The sequence below is a fragment of the Megascapheus bottae genome, chromosome 6, assembly GCF_031878675.1.
Source record: "Megascapheus bottae isolate mThoBot1 chromosome 6, mThoBot2.hap1, whole genome shotgun sequence".
In the NCBI taxonomy this organism is placed as follows: Eukaryota; Metazoa; Chordata; class Mammalia; order Rodentia; family Geomyidae; genus Megascapheus; species Megascapheus bottae.
The window spans coordinates 72,319,893-72,336,800 of NC_143514.1; the positions used below are offsets into that span (position 1 = coordinate 72,319,893).

At 38.5% G+C, this 16,908-nt stretch overlaps 1 protein-coding gene and 1 pseudogene across 21 annotated transcripts in view; one reads left to right on the plus strand and one right to left on the minus strand.

Annotated features, from left to right (window-relative positions):
* The window catches only part of Eif4g3 (eukaryotic translation initiation factor 4 gamma 3), a 224,921-nt gene that overhangs the window by 84,689 nt on the left and 123,324 nt on the right, over window positions 1-16,908 (plus strand). For 12 of the 21 annotated variants that reach the window (XM_090335635.1, XM_090335639.1, XM_090335656.1 and 9 more), the window contains 5 exons: window positions 2,742-2,762; window positions 3,575-3,754; window positions 4,513-4,627; window positions 10,327-10,424; window positions 14,220-14,342. In XM_090335635.1, the coding sequence (XP_090191761.1) occupies window positions 2,742-2,762; window positions 3,575-3,754; window positions 4,513-4,627; window positions 10,327-10,424; window positions 14,220-14,342 (537 nt within the window). The remainder of the gene's footprint in view (window positions 1-2,741; window positions 2,763-3,574; window positions 3,755-4,512; window positions 4,628-10,326; window positions 10,425-14,219; window positions 14,343-16,908) is intronic. The other 9 variants (XM_090335657.1, XM_090335640.1, XM_090335647.1 and 6 more) reach the window with 1 other exon arrangement.
* LOC150062367 (mitochondrial pyruvate carrier 1 pseudogene) lies at window positions 12,449-12,752 on the minus strand (annotated as a pseudogene).

Consider the following 16,908-nt stretch of genomic DNA (forward strand, 5'->3'; position numbering starts at 1 on the left):
ATTTCCAGAGTAGTGTGTTCAACAATTACAAACACGGTCTTAGAACTCTTGTTTAAATTGTAGATGAGGGGCCTTTAGCAAATTATTTAATCTCACTGACTTTTTTGGTATTTCATATATCTAACTAATGAGTTGTCATAATCCTTGCCTTAGAGGTTTGCTGTAAGAAAATGTCCACAAATAAGGTGTTTCAGTTGGTACCTAGAAGCTAGTAAGTGCTATAGAAAGTGTCATTGTTCTTTCTTCACAGTTTTGAGATAGATACATTTCTACCTAGCTTCAAGGCTTACATGGTAGTCTGTAAAACTTTATGTGTCACCATAATGACAACTTTTGTTACATTGGCTATGTTGTATGTTAATATGAAGAGTGTCACTGTTCGTTATAAACTTATTAAGAATAGCTTTATGCTGTTTGGAAATCCCCTTGATAGACAAACTAGCTAGTTAAGAATCCCATGCCAAAATCTCTTGCCATCCTGGGCAGCAGGAGTTAACCACCAAAAGCTGAAAGGAGAGTTGTGTCTGAAGTGGTAGAGTTCTAGCCTTGAGCACCGAAGCTCAGGGACAGCACCCAGGCCCAAAGTTCAAGCCTCAGGATCCACAGGTGCGCGCGCGCGTGCACTCGCTCCCTCCCTCCCTCCCTCCCTCCCTCCCTCCCTCCCTCCCTCTCTCTCTCCCTCCCTCTCTCTCTCTCTCTCTCTCTCTCTCTCTCTCTCTCTCTCTCTCTCTCTCTCTCTCGCTCTCTCTCTCGCTCTCTCTCTCTCGCTCTCTCTCTCGCTCTCTCTCTCACTCTCGCTCTCTCGCTCTCTCGCTCTGTCTCTCTCTGTAGGAAAATAGCAACAACTGTCATATGTTAAAATTGTAAAATTTACCTAAATTTACTTTTTACTCTATATAAGTGACTTAGTTTCCTCTCATTTCCCCTTGCACCTCCCTTCCCCTTCTCCCCTCCCCCCCCTTCCCATCCTCCCCCCTTCCTCCCTTCCCCTTTACCCATCCTGGGGATTGAACTCCTCAGGACCTAGACACTGTCCCTGATGCTATCACTCTACTACTCAAGCCACAGTGCCACTTCTGGCCTTTTCTGTTTATATGGTACTGAGGAATCAAATCCAGGGCTTCTTGTATGCTAGGCAAGCAGTCTACCACTAAGCCACATCCCCAGCTAATGACTCCTCTTCTTGAGGCCTGTAACTTTTTGTGCATGTATGACAGTTCTGAGTCTTGAATTCAGAGCCTGGGTGCTGTCCTTCATTTTTTTTTCTTTTTGGTTGTGGGGCTTGAACTCTGGGTCTGGGCACTCTCCCTGAGCACTTCAGCTCAAGGATAGTGCTTTACCACTTGCATCACAGCGACACTTCCGTTTTTTGTTTTGTTTTGGTTTTTTTCATTGGAGATAAGAGTCTCACAGACATTCATGCCCACAGCTGGCTTTGAGAGATAATCCTCAGATCTCAGCCTCCTAAGTAGCTAGTATTAGTGCCACCAGCACCTGGCCTCTCAGCATTTTTGCTCAAGGCTAGTGCTATACCACTTGAACCATAGCTTTACTTCCAACTTCTTGGTGGTTAGTTGGAGATAAGAATGTCATAGTTTCCTATCTGCTGGCTTCAAATGGGGATCCTCAGATCTCTGCCTCCTGTTAGTAGCTGGGATTGTAGGTATGACCCTTTTGTGGCTTCTAGCATATTAACCATATATTTGCTATGTTGCTAAGAGAAATTAAACTGATTATGGGAGGTTTACTCTTAAATATTACTTTTTGTAGTCAACAAAAATTATGGTGGTCACAACTTGGTCAGAAGAAATGAATAGGAGACTTTTGCTGTAACTGAGGTCCAACTCAGGTTCCTGGGATGTAAACTTTGCCTTTTATGCTTTCTTTTCATCTCCATCAACTTCTCTATTTGGCTTCTCCCACTGCGTTTCCCATTCAACTTCATTCTTCTGCTATAGCTTTCTGTCTGCTGCTTTTCTGTGACTCAGACTCTTTAAGGCTTTCTTTGGCCTGGGGTATGAAGTTTGAAGGGGGATGAATCTGGATACCAGATTGCATTTCTCCCACTTTTGCACAAGATGAAAAATTATTTATACATAAGGAGTGTCTTTATGCTTGAGAGAAAATATGAATAACTGAGTGGACCCAAAGATCAAATCTTGGCTTCATTTGGACTAGCAGTAATACTTGAGTGTGTAAAACAATTTTCAAGATCTTGGAGCTAAAAAAAATAATATTTTAATTATGTTGTAGCTCCCTACTATAGAACTATATGACTGGTTGAAAAGAGTCAGTTTCTATCATGAAGAGTCCGACATATATTGAAATTTTACTTATCAGTGCTTACAAACTTTACAATAACAAGTGTTTATTATTTCCTATCTCTGTCCAATGTAGAGAATGGGATAGTGGGCATCCTCAAAAGCCCAGAACAACAATCAGTAGTTCAATTACTTATGCCACTAAGCAGATCTTTCCTTTTAAGCTTCTATAACTTGTGGCTACTATTATTTTTTGTCACTGCATTTATTTTCAATTATATATACTTGGAACTTGAATTCCCCCATGTACTTAAATTCTCAAGGAGAATTATGCCGATTTTCTAGTCTTCTTTCTTCTCCTGTTATTAATAAATAGAAAGTTTTTATTGCACTGCATGCTATCCTACCCCCTTCCAACTGATCTGTAAGCTTTCCATTGGCTTTCTTCCTGTTTCCTGTTTTCTTGCTTCGTAATTGAAGGGAGGATTCAGACCTATCCAGGTAACAAACCATTGGTTGTGCATGGCTCTGTCTTCTTATTATTGCAGTAAGATTATTTGCTGAATGAATAAATTCATGTATCTTGGCAAAAGATTATGTATATTGTTTCAAGCTTTCTGGGAAAACCATAGATAACTACAGGTACTGGTTGACATTTGACAGATTTGGCCTTACTCATTTTGGAGCATTTTTTGCCTAACTAGATTCTCCACTTTGGTTCTAGAGAGTAAAATTGGTCTCAGTTTAGAATGAAGTTGTGCTACTTTTTGACAAAGAAATTTTAGTTTAGAGTATGACAACTTTATAGGTAATGTTAATTTAGCTTGGTGTGGCCTAGGATGAAAATTTTTATGCTTAGAGATTTCTTGTTCTGTTAAATATTTTATAATGAATGGTAGCTTGTTAGGGGACTTCTTTTAGTTTTTACTGAGTTGAGATTGAGCCATTTCTTCTTTATGAAAGAATCAGTGCTTTTTATAAAACAAAACTTTTAGATAAGTATAACTATTTTGTTATATATACACTATATATTTTAAAATTAATACCTGTAATGCATGACCTATATTTTAAATTAGCTAAGTCTTAAAAGTTAGACTGCCCTGCTGTTTTTAAATGTATAATGACACCGATCACAATTTGACTTAGTATAGAGTTTATTTTGTGAACCTAACCATTATGTAATTTATCATCTTTTCATATACAATGTATCTGTAATTCAAATTAATCAGTTTTTATTAGTAGGAAAAAAGATGAGAGCTATGATAATAAAACATTTATATTCCCCTTGCACAATAGCTTTTTACCCTTCTCAGTTTTTCCAGAGGCCTCAAATACAGCCTCCTAGAGCCACCATCCCGAACAGCAGTCCTTCTATTCGTCCTGGTGCACAAACACCCACCGCAGTGTACCAGGCCAATCAGCACATCATGATGGTCAACCATCTGCCCATGCCGTACCCAGTGCCCCAGGGTCCTCAGTACTGTATACCACAGGTAAGGTCCACGTGATCCAGTAATAAAATGAGAGTTGATCCAGATATTCATTCAGGGCACAGGGATTCTGGGTGATAGCACTGGTTTTTATGATGTGTAAACATTTTAAATTTGGTTATAAGTCTAGCCACTTTGTCATCTTTCATAAAAGTTTAAGGAAATACTAATTTCTTTACTTCAAATTTTCCAAAATGTTGGAAAAATTGCATCTCTTAATTTTCCCTTTGCCTTCCTCATAACCACCTACTCTAAACTGGACTAAGTAATTTATGTTTTTGTGATATTTTATTTTGCCTGTCCTGGTGCTTGATCTCAGGGCCTGGGCACCGTCCCTGAGCTTTTTTTGTTCAAGATTAGTGTTCTACCACTTGAGACACAGTGCCACTTCTAGCCTTTTTTGTTTGTGGTACTAAGGAACCAAACCTAGGGCTTCATGTATACTAGACAAGTGCACTACCACTAGGCCACATTCCCAGCCCTATATTATTTTAATGACATTTACATTACCAGCCCGTAATCATTTTACAGTGAGTTGATAATCACTTATGTGCTGATTTGTTGTATGGCTTTATGTAAGGCACATTTTATTATGCTCATTACATCTGGATTGCAAGCAAGTATTTTGAACATGTATGATTCCCACATCTTCATGTTATTTAAATGATCTCTCTCTTTTCTGCACAAAGTATTCATGTTTTTTTCTGTAGCAAGCTACCTTCTTGGTCTGTACAAATGTCTATACACTTCATCTCTTCTAGTACCGACATAGTGGGCCTCCTTACGTTGGGCCCCCTCAACAGTATCCAGTTCAACCGCCGGGGCCAGGTCCTTTTTATCCTGGACCGGGACCTGGGGACTTCCCCAATGCTTATGGTAAGTAGATAAAGTCTAATACTAGTTTGTTGTGTTAATTGTGCTTTTTGGTGGATCAGTTTAGGCATTAAAGTTAATGCTCTGTTTGAAAGCTTCCTTTTTAAGGGAGTGTTTACAAAGAATATTGTAAGGATATATTTAGTTGATGGTACCTTTAGAAGCCACTATTCTTTTTATTTTTCCTCTTTTTTAACTTTATTCTATTGTCGGGTAACCTATAGAGGGATTGCAGTTATATTTGTCAGGTAGTGGATACATTTACATTACTTCCTTTTCTTTCTTCCTTTTTTTTTCTTTTTTTCTTTTTTGTGGGTCATGGCCCTTGAACCCTGGGCCTGGGTACTGTCCCTGAGCTCTTCAGCTCAAGCCTACCACCCTACCCCTACCCTTGAGCTACAGCCCCACTTCCCATTTTTTAGTGACTAATTGTACATAAGAGTCTCATGGTCTTTAGTGCCTGGGCTGGTTTGAACTGCAATCCTCAGATCTCAGCCTCCTGAGTAGCTAGGATTACAGGTGTGAGCCACTGCACCTGGATTTGGTACATTACTTCTTGAATATTGTTATCTCTTCTCATGTTTTTGTCCCACTTTCCCTCCCCTCATTCTTTTTTTTTTTAATTATAAAGGTAATATACAGAGGGGGTACAGTTTCATAAGTCAGATATTGAATATATTTCTTCTTGAACAGTGTCACCCCTTCCCTCATTTTCTCCCTGTTAATTCTGCTGAACAGAAAGCATGTGTTAGATTTCTGATATCTGCTAGCAAGTCATAGCTATCTGGATATTTACTAGGTTTTGTTAATAGGCTACTTATACCTATCCCTTGTCCTTGATTTCTTTGTTTTACTCTCAGTTTTCATCTGGGTAATTTTGCTAATGTTTTTCTTTCTTGCTAGAAGGTTGTAATATCTACAGAAGCTGCTGTATCTTCAGCACAGAAACACTGACTGGTGTTCATGTAGAGTATGTGCATGGGATAACTGAATATAATTAAGTCTACATGTGATATTTTTAACTGCAAAACTGTGATAAGATAGTTTTTCTTTCTCAAAATAGTTTTCTTCCTCTTCCTTCTTTTCTTGGTTAGTTCCTTCCTTGGTTCTTCTCTGACTCCTTTATTCCCTTTTTTACTCCATCTCTACCTCGTTTCCTTCACTATTTTTATGAGCATAAACTAATAGTAGAGAAGTCGCTTGTAGTAATTCTATAAATATATACAGTGTAATTTGAATGATTTCACCACCTCTATTATTGTTGTGTTCCTCTAGTCCTCTTTTAGTCTCTTTTTCCCTCCACCTTTCAAACACTGCTTGGTGGGTTCCATTTGCTCTCTTGATATGTATGTAACTAATTTAAATTCTCTTCACTTCCTTGTACTCTATTCTTTTCCCCCTCTTCCTCTTCTGACAGACATTCCTCCAGAGAGGCCCTTATATAACATCATCATCATCATCATCATCATCATCATCATCTACGACTATATTTTACATATAAGCAAAAAGCACATGATATTTAACTCAAGTTGGTGATCTCTGGTTCCATCCATTTTTCTGCAAATTCTATAGTTTCATCTTTTTTTTTGAGTAGAGATGGCAATCCTGTGGCTTGAACCCAGCACCAGGACACTGTCCTTGAACTTTCCCAAAACTAGTTCTCTACCACCGGAAGCACAGCACCAGTTCCAGCTTTTTTCTGTGTATATGGTACCAAGGGATTGAACCCAGGGCTTCTTGTATGCTAGGCAAGTGCTCTTACTACTAGGCCACGCGTTCAACCCTAATTTCATCATCTTAATGGCTGAATACTATTATATGGTACATGTATACAAACCACATTGAAGGCTGCAGTGAACATGGATGTGCAGATAGATATCTTAGATTAACCTTCAAGAATGCCCTTAATGCCCAAGAATGGTATGGCCAGGTCTTAAGGTCTGTCTGTCTTTGTTTTTGATAAACCTCCAATTTGATTTTCATAGTGGTTGTTCTAGTTTACATTTCTGCTTGTGGTGTATAAGGATTAATTTCCCTTACATCCTCTCTAGAATTTGCTGTTTTTCTAACTGGGATGAGACGGAGTCTCAGTGTTACAGTGATTTGCATTTTCTTTATGACTAAGCTGTTGAACATTTCTTTATGAATTTATTGTCCATTTATACTTTTTTATCTAAGAACTCTCGGTTCTATTCAGTTACTCACCCCCCCCCCTTTTTTTTGCCAGACTTGGGCCTTGAACTCAGGCCCTGAGCACTGTCCTTGGGCATTCTCAAGCTAGTATTGTACCGCTTAAGCCACAGCACCACTCCCAGCTTTTTTCTATTATGTGGTACTGAGGAATTGAACCACCACTACTAGTACAAAAATGGAAAAGCTAAAATTAGCTTCTCTTGTAAATATACTTTGCTAAAATGTCTTTCAAATATGTAAAGGGATTTAATCATATCTCCCAATTAACCAATTCATCAGAAAAAAATTTTTTCCAGCCCTAAGGCTTGAACTCAGGGCCTGAGCACTGTCTTTGGGCTTTCTCAAGGCTAGAGCTCTAGCATTTGAGCCATAGCACCACTTCCAGCCTTTTCTATGTATGAGGAATCGAACCCAGGTCTTCATGCATGCTAGGTAAGCACTCTACCACTAGGCCAAACTTCTGACCTGGATATAAAATTTTTGTGTCAAGCGGGATATCTAGTCACTATCCTTATTTTTGTTTCTTTGGAAAATGAAATGCTTTTTTTTTTTTTTTCCAACATCTGTAATGTGTGACATTGTACTAGATATTTGTAGAGTGCAGTAGGTTTTTGCTTGGGAAGAAGTAAGTGAATAATAGGCAAGTTAATGAATAAAAAGTAAAACAAAACAAGACACATCCTATTTTGCAACATGAGAGAACCAAATAACTTAAAGATAGGAAGAATATAAAACAGTCAGATTGGGAAACATATTGAAGTGTGTGTGTATTTCAGTTATAAATTTTACTACTGAGCTTTGGGAAAGCATTGGCATAAATTGGATCAGCAGTATGATTTACAACACCTATTGAACTCTGCCATTGTAATATACTAGCAACCATAGGAACTAGGTGAACTACGTAAAGGGCTGCCTTTCAGTAAAATATTATTTATGAAAGAAATAATGATAGGCTGAATTTTTGCCCCTTGGCTGAAGTTGATGGCCTGCCAGTCAAGAGACCTGAGGGGAAATGGCGCTGTGCCTCAAGTGGTGGAGTGCTAGCCTTGCGCTAGCAAGTGCTCAGGAACAGCACCCAGGCCCTGAGTTCAAGCCCCGTGACTGACAGAAAGAAAAAAAGAAAGAAAAAGAGAAACCTGAGGTTCAGGAATAAGTGTTCTACAGTGATAAATGGCATAAAAGTATTCCTTCCCCCCCCTTTTTTTTCTTTTTGCTAATCCTAGGGCTTGAACTCAGGTCCTGGGCACTGTCCTTACACATTTTTTGTTAAAGGCTAAAGCTCTGCCACTTGAGCTACAGCACCACTTCCAGCCTTTTCTATGTATGTAGTACTCAGAAATCAAACCCAGGGCTTCATGTATGCTAGGCAAGCACTCTACCAGTAGATCATACTCTTCTGTTGGTCCTGGCACTTGAACTCAGGATCTGGGCACTACTCCTCTTTTTTTTTGGGGGGGGGGTCAAAGATAGTACTCTATCACTTGAATCATAGTTCTACTTCTGGCTTTTTGCTGGCTAATTGGAGACAGGCATCTTGTAGTCTCTCCTTCCCTGACTGGCTTCAACCTGCATTCCTGAGATCTCAGTCTACTGAGTAAGTAGGATTGCATTCTGGTAGAATGCAGAATGCTTTCAGGTATTCTTGACTATATCATAATTTTGATTAGGGTATAAATGAAAGCAGTTTATTTTTAATTGTCGGTTATGGGGCTTGTACTCTAGGCCTGGGGTTCGTTCCTGAGATCTTTCCTTCAAGGCTAAAGTTCTCTGCCACTTTGGGTGACAGAGTGATTTCCAGTTTTCTGGTGATTAATTGGAGATAGAGTCTCATGGACTTTCCTGCCTGGGCTGGCTTTGAACTGTAGTCCTCAGATCTCAGCCACCTGAGTAGTTAGGATTATGGACATGGGCTACCGGCGGCTAAAAGTATTTTTTTTTAAATAAGGCAAATTTCCTCCCTCTCATAGTGCCCATAAATGGGAAGATTTAATGTTTTATTAAGTTTAACCTCAACAGATTGGCATTACCAGTATTGTCGGTGTTCAGAATAGTATTTTATTGGATGTGATATACAAGTCTTTTTTTTTCCAGTTATGTGGCTCCAAAATGTTTCATGTGAGAATTATTTCTTAAAGGAATAGGTCACCTTTTGGATCTTATTTCACTTAGCTTGAAAAATATGGCAAGAGTGAGCAGATTGTATTGCTTATCTGGCAGCATTCGAAACTAGTTTTAGGAGTTTTCTCAGTTTACGAACAAATGACATAATAGTAAAGCATAGAATTAGTAATTTGAACTTTGCTTATAGAATAGTTGACTTTGCTGGAGGATATTTTTACACTTTTTGTTTGGTTTTATGTTTGATACTGAAATTTGAAATACTAGTCTTATCCAATGGACTCACCAGACTTTTGATTGGTATCTGTAGAATTTTCATAATTCTTCATGTTTCATCATGGACAGTTGACTCAAAGATTACTATATTGGTTGTAGGGATATTGATGATGTTCTTGTTTTAGTACATATAGCAGCTACATTCATACATATTTCTCATTGTTACCTTTGTCACTTATTCAGCCTTTTTCAAATGCCAGTTGTTCCTGTGTGCATTCATTCCATCCTGGCATCCATTAATTCTATTTGCCCCAACAGTTCTCTTCTTTACTTTGCTCACATTGTCACTTCTTTCTTTTTAAGCTGCTGTCTCTTAGATCGTCTATTAGTATTTAACAGAATGCTGTTTTATTCTCATACTTGAAAAAAATTTATACTCCATTTTCTTGACTAATTATAACCTTATTTGTTGACTAATTATAACTTTATTTGTTTCCTACTTACAGAAAAATTCAGTTGAGCTCCATCATACTGACCTTACCCTTTTCTGAATAGAATTTATTTATTCTTACCTGTTTCGTTGTCTTTCACTATTGAAATCATTTAAATTAGCCAACAACAACTTATGTTAAGATTACCCATCATTTCTTCTTTGACAAATCTTTTTTTATTTTATTTTATTGTCGGGGTGATATATAGAGGGGTTAGAGTTACATTCATCAGGTAATGGGTACATTACTTATTGAACAATGCTACCCCTTCCCATGTTTTTCTCCCACTCCCCCCCAAATGTTAATTTAGCATACAACTTAATCCAACAAATTTAAGCACTCCTTCATTCTTGAACATTTTCTTTACTTCAGGCATTGTTTTGGTTTTACTTTCCATCTTCTCTTTGATGGTTTTCTTCTTTAAGTGATTGTTTTTCCCCCGTAGTCCTGGAGCTTGAACTCAGGGTCTGAGCACTGTCCTTGGGCATTCTTAAGGGTGAAGCTCTACCACTTGAGCCACAGTGCCATTTCTAGCTTTTTCTATGTATGTGGTACTGAGGAATAGAATCCGGGTCCTTTTTTAAGTTTTAAAAGGAATTATGTAGAAACACTGCCATTGATATAGTCTTATAGTGTTTGACAAAATAACTGAATGCTTGTTTTCATTTTGTTCTAATTCTTTAGGAACGCCTTTTTACCCAAGTCAGCCAGTGTATCAGTCAGCACCTATCATAGTGCCTACACAGCAACAGCCCCCTCCAGCCAAGAGAGAGAAAAAAACTGTAAGAAATCTTCATTGATTTTTCTTAAATTGGAATGTCCATTCACTTATCAAATAGTTTATCCAATCATTATGCATCTCAATTTACAAATGACTGGGCCATTTTTAATTATCTGCCTGTATCACCTCTCACCTTAACTGGGGTACTGATAGGGATATAGCAATAGAAATTGAATATACTCTTTTTTTTCTTTTTTTTGGTGGGTCATGGGGCTTGCACTTGGCCTGGCTGCTGTCCCTGAGCTCGTCAGCTCAAGGCTACTGCCCTACCCTTGAGCCAAGCCCCATTTCCCATTTCCTAGAGATTAATTGGAGATAAGACTCTCAGGTCCTTTTGTGCCCAGGCTGGCTTTGAACCTTGATCCTCAGATCTGAGCCTCCTGAGTAGCTAGGATTACAGTCATGAGCCATCGCGCCAGCTTATTCTCTTTTCTTAATATTGCATTTTGCCATTCACTGAGCTAGGGGCTCAGACAGAGTGCATGCCAGCAATAGAAGTGGGAAGGTTAGTGTGCCAGGGTCCCATTCTGTAGATGGTGTATTTCAGGTCATTTATCACATCCTCACAGTTCTTTATTACCAGTTCTAATTGGATCTGCAAGTAAGAATGCTTTTTGTGGAAAAGATTTAAAAAGTAAAAGCAGAATTTAGAAAATGTATTTTTTTTCCTTCCTTCCTTCCTTCCTTCCTTCCTTCCTTCCTTCTTTCTTTTTTTTTTTTTTTTTTTGTGGATCATGGGGCTTGCACTTGGCCTGGGCGCTGTCCTTGTGCTCTTTAGCTCAAGGCCACCACCCTACTCTTGAGCCAAACCCCACTTGCCATTTTCCTAGAGGTTAATTGGAGATAAAAGTCAGGTCCTTTTGTGCCTGGGCTAGCCTTGAATCTTGATCCTTAGATCTCAGCCTTCTGAGTAGGATTACAGGCATGAGCCACTGTCCATCTAGAAAATGTATTCTTAAAGCCCTTGTAGCTTAATTTATTTTTTAAAATAATGTATGCATAAGAATATTGTAGTAGGGGGCTGGGATGTAGCTCAGTGGCAAAGCACTTGCCTAGGAAGTGCAATGTCCTGGGTTCGATCCCCAGTGCCAAAAAAGAAAAGACAAAAAAAAAATACAGTTAAAAAAAAGAATATTGTAGTAGGGCCAGGAGTTTGGCCTACTGGTAGAGTGCTTCCCCAGCATGTATGAAGACCCAGGTTCGATTCCTCGGTACCACATACATAGAAAAAAGCTGGAAGTGGTGCTGAGGCTCAAGTGGTAGAGCTCTAGCCTTGAGAAAGCCCAAGGACAGTGCTCAGGTCCTGAGCTCAAGCTCGAACTGGCAAAAAAAAAAAAAAAAAAAAAAAAGAATATTGTAGTATTTACATGTTTAACTTTCAGAACATTTTACAGAAAAGTAGTAGCTTGCAGGTATCATAATACACAAAATGAAGCATACTTAGTCCTAAGAAGCGTATGCATATTGATATTTTCTGAGTTACTAAAAATGAGATTTGATTGTGGAATTTGTTATTAGAAACACATTATGCACATATCATAATAAGAAGCAAGACATACTTGTGCATTGTGACATTGTTGACAAGAGTCTGCTTTGGAGTTGCTGAACCCCCAACCCCCATGGTAGATTTGGACCTGAGCAGCTTTTTTAAAGAGACATATTTCTCAACACTGTAAGTCAGATTGTAGGTATATGGCCAACTGTTAGATACCTTGGGGTCACTAATGTCAAGAATTCAGAGTATCAAACTGTCAGTACTTACACAATTTTGTTTTTGTTGATCTCTATTAAGCAAATCCCAAGAGCAGTGTACATCAGGCATGATTAAATCAGCTCCATTTCTGGAGCTGAAGAGAAATAATCATTCAGCATTGGGAAGGTAGCCAAGAGTGGGACGAGGGGGGCTCTGCCAGCTCCATGCAAGTGGTATGGAGAGTTGGCATCCCCCTGCACAGGGTTGTTCACAGAAGGGGACTGGTGTCGGCAGCGGTGTCTGGGTGTTGTCTGGGAAGAGTGGCTCCCCTGCTATGCCAAGGCCTGCTGACCCATCTGGTATTTGATGAGCCATCCTCCCTAAATGAGTTGTGCAACCTCATTGTGGTGTGGCACACAAACAGAAGCCAGTTTCAAGGCTGAACCTTGTAGGCAAATCTCATGAATGTCAGAGAATAACAATAGAGCGCAGATATCATCTGCCCACTGATAATGTCTGGAGACCTCTTCCTGTTGTTGATGACTGTAACGGGGAGACCCCAGAAGTGCCTGCTTAAGAGGTAGTCCCGGAAGTCTTTGCTCAGCCTGCTGCTCTCTGCACCAGTGCCCCAGCCATGGCAGAGACTCACACCTCTGAGCAGCACTTTGACAGTGCAGAAAAATAAACAAAGATGATAATTGAAATGGAATACAATAATAGTAGACATCTTTTTTTTTTTTTTTTTTTTCCCGGAGAGGGGGCTCAGTCGTTGAACTTGAATTCTGGGCCTAGGCCCTTTCCCTGAGCTTTTTAGCTCAAGGATACCACCATACCTCTTAAGCCACAGCACCACTTCGGGTTTTTGAGTGGTTAATTTCTCATGGACGAGTGCCTAGCCTAGCTTTGAATCAAGATCCTCACATCTCAGTCTCCTGAGTAGCTAGGATTACAGGCATGAGCCACCATGCCTGGCATAATAGGAGGCATCTTAAAGAAAATTCCCTTCTAAGCCAGAATTCTTGGACATTCTCAAGAATCCAGAAATCCCTTATTCTCATTACTTCAGCTATTCAGATAGTGAGCTTTTAGGCTGATAAAATCCATTCACATTATACCACCACATACCCATTGATATATGTTAAGAATAGATAACTTATTAGGGAAAATTAGAGACTGAATGATGGCTCACATCTGTAATACTTTCTAATTGGAAGATGGAGATTGAGGGAATTGTGGTTTAACCTCATAGTTGGCAAAATATTGCCTTGGCAAAAATATTGTGGTATGTGCCTGACATCTCAGCTAAGGTAGGGAAATATGAGGGTTGTAGTTTGACCAAGTCCTATCTCAGATATAACTAGAGCAAAACAGATTGGAGGTGTGGCTCAGTTGGTAGGGTGCCTGCCTATTATGCACACTTCTTGAGCTCAAATCCCAGTATGCTTCCGAAGTGGAGATGACTATGGTCTTAGTATGGTCATAATATTCTGTATCTTAAATTTAAATTTAAATCTGAAGTAGTAGTTTATGTAGATTTGCCTCTTTTTTTTTCTGGCTATTTGGTAGTTTACAATTAACTATTCTTGATTGAACTGTTATAATGTTTGTGTCTTTCCTAAAAAATAATAATAAGAATAATACTGTAGTGAGCACCCTTACAAAAGTGTGTAAAACTATTTGCAGGACAAATTCCTACTTCTAAATTATAGGGATTGTACTTTTAAAAAAAAAATCTCATTGTTCTGTTTGAGGCATTTAAATCTTCAATAGAATTTTTATATTAAAACTCTTAGGAACTTAGTTTCATATGTGGCATTTCAAAAAAAAAATCAATGTGTCTGATGGTCTTTCTTACTGAACATGTAGAAATTCAGTTAAGTGGGTCACGTTTTAGTTTATTATTCTAATTTGTTTTACAGTTGATGGCTTATTTTCTTTTGAATAACCCCATATGAGTCTGTGATTGAAATACCTCACATGTGTTGATTATCAGCTTTGATAGTTGACATGTGTCTCAGTTTGTACTATAACTCATCATTTGCCTGTAATTTCACATGGCCAACCCATCTATATATACATCTGCCATTTTATTTAATCCTCTAGATAAGAATTCGAGATCCAAACCAGGGTGGTAAAGATATAACAGAGGAGATTATGTCTGGAGGTGGCAGCAGGAATCCCACTCCACCTATAGGAAGACCCACATCCACACCCACTCCTCCCCAGGTAAGAGGCAGGGAGTATGAGTGAGGTACTTTTGTTTATGTGTTCACCAGCTATTGATGAGATCCTCTTTTTCTGCAGCCACTTTCTTTACATTTCTATTAGCTGTCTCAGCTTTGAAAATATAAATAGATCTCTTGTTTTCCTTCCCATATTGTTGTAAACCCGAATGTTTATTGGTAATACTTCCATGTACTGTTTTCACATTCAGAGTACAGATGATGCAGCTGCATTCCTGTGAATGCCTTATCATTACACAAATAATAATTTATGTTTCACTCTAGAATTTTCCTAACTGCTGAGCACACTTAATGAAGGCAGTAAGGATAAGAACATAAACATTTTTATCAAATGCTGTTGGAGATGACTGCATGTATTATTCAGAGTATATCTAAATATATAATAGGTGTATTCACCCTTCATAATACTGCATGAATTGAATGAACCTACATAAAAAGTATTGACCTTAATTATTTACAAAGGTAAGTAAACCAGATTTACTTGACTGTAAATCTGTCAGTCCTAGAGAAGAATGTGGTTATCATACTCAAGAGTTTAGTTTCTTGTTCTAAAAATTGAAACAGCTGGGGTCACAATTTAGATTCTGAGTTCAAACCACAATAACTGCAATAGAAATCAAAACATCTCAGGAGGAGTAAACTATAACAGAGAAAGGAATCTCTTTATTTTGACATGGTTTTAATTTCATCCATTAAGTGATTCAGCGTCAATGCATTTTGCTTTTTTGCCTATCCTGGGGCTTGAACTCTGCTCCTGGGTGTTACACCTGAGCTACTTCTGCTCAAGGCTAGAACTATACCACTTTGAACCACAGCTCCACTTCGAGTTTTTGAGTAGTTAATTGAAGGTAACAGTCTCAAGGACTTTCCTGCCTAGGCTGGTTTCAAACCACAATCCTCAAATCTCAGCCTCCCAACTAGGAGTATAAGCAAGAGCCACAAATGTCCAGTTTTTTGTTTTTTGTTTTGCCAGTCCTGGGGACTGAACTCAGGACCTAAGCATTGTCCTTAGGCTTCAGCCACAGCACCATTTCCGACTTGTTCCTATTTATGTGGTACTGATGAGTCAGTACCCGGTCTTATGCTAAGCAAGCATTTTTCCACTCACCAAACTCAAGGCCAGTGAATTTTTAACTCTTTCAAATTAGTTGAGTTAAAAGCAAATCATGAAAAAATGGAAGGTACTTTTTTACTCTTATAAGCAGGGTGATAATATTGCCCAGAGTCTGATTTACAAAAGAGATATGGATAATTCACTAGAAAATATTTCAGAATAATATACTATTGACCTGATTTTAGGTGTATTCAGACATACATATATGTTGAAGAAAATATTCTTAAGTGTTGAGGTTACCAATAATAACTGGTTGAATTTTGAACCCTCTGAAACCCTCTGTTTGAATTTTCCTAAAATTTGATACTTTGTTGTAATGTATTTTGTCTTGAAAATGATGATAGTTTCTGGCTGATGATTATCTCAATCATCCCATTATCCAGATGTATATAATATATTTGCATTTAGCCATGCAAATAGTAATGTCACATTAATGATTGCTACATAACTCATTACCACACACTGCTGTTCTCTCAGGGATATTCCAAGTCTGAGTGATTAAGAAGGCCTTGAATATACTCTGGAATATTGTGTGGAAGCAAGCACGGGACAGGCAAACTCTAATTTGAAATAATTTACTTAAATGCTTGGTTAAGTAGAATATTATATAACAAAAAATTAGGATTGGTTAATCAGCATAGTCACATAGTCTGTCTCTTCAAACAGTAGTCAAAATATTGCAAGCATACACATATCTACTTAATGACTTTTGTTGATTTCTGTTTAATGTCATAATCTTTTTGCCTTATGTGTTTGTTTGTTTTTTGGTTGGTCATGGGGCTTGAACTCTGGGTCTAGGTGCTGTCCCTGAGCTCTTCAGGTCTAGGCTAGCATTCTACCACTTGGAGCCACAGCATCATGTCTGGTTTTCTAATGGTTAATTGGAGAAAACAGTCTCACAGTCTTTTGTGCCCAGGCTGGCTTTGAACTGAGATCCTGGGATCTCAGTTTCATGAGTAGCTAGTAATACTGGCATGAGCCACACTGGTGCCCTGTTGGCGTCCGTCCGTCCGTCCGTCCTTCCTTCCTTCCTTCCTTCCTTCCTTCCTTCCTTCCTTCCTCTTTCAAGCTTGACATTACTCTTTTGGTTACATCTTTATCTTCATTCACAGAAATCTTTTAAATCTTTTGCTTATTTTCTTTCCTAAGAATGTTTCTCTAATCATAAAGCACATTGAATGCATACTTGCAGGACATCAAGGCCCTTAATCAATAGTTGTAATACTGGGGCTTTTGTTGTTTTTGTTTTGCTGTGTGTGTGTTGATTCTGAGGCTTGAACACAGAGTCTGGGTACTGTTCCTGTGTTTGCATTTTACTCAAGGTTAGTGCTTTAGCACTTGAGCCACAGTTTCACTTTGGCTTTTTGATAATTAACTAATGATTAGAATCTCACAGGCTTTTCTTCCCAAGCCTGGCTTTGAACTAGGATCCTCA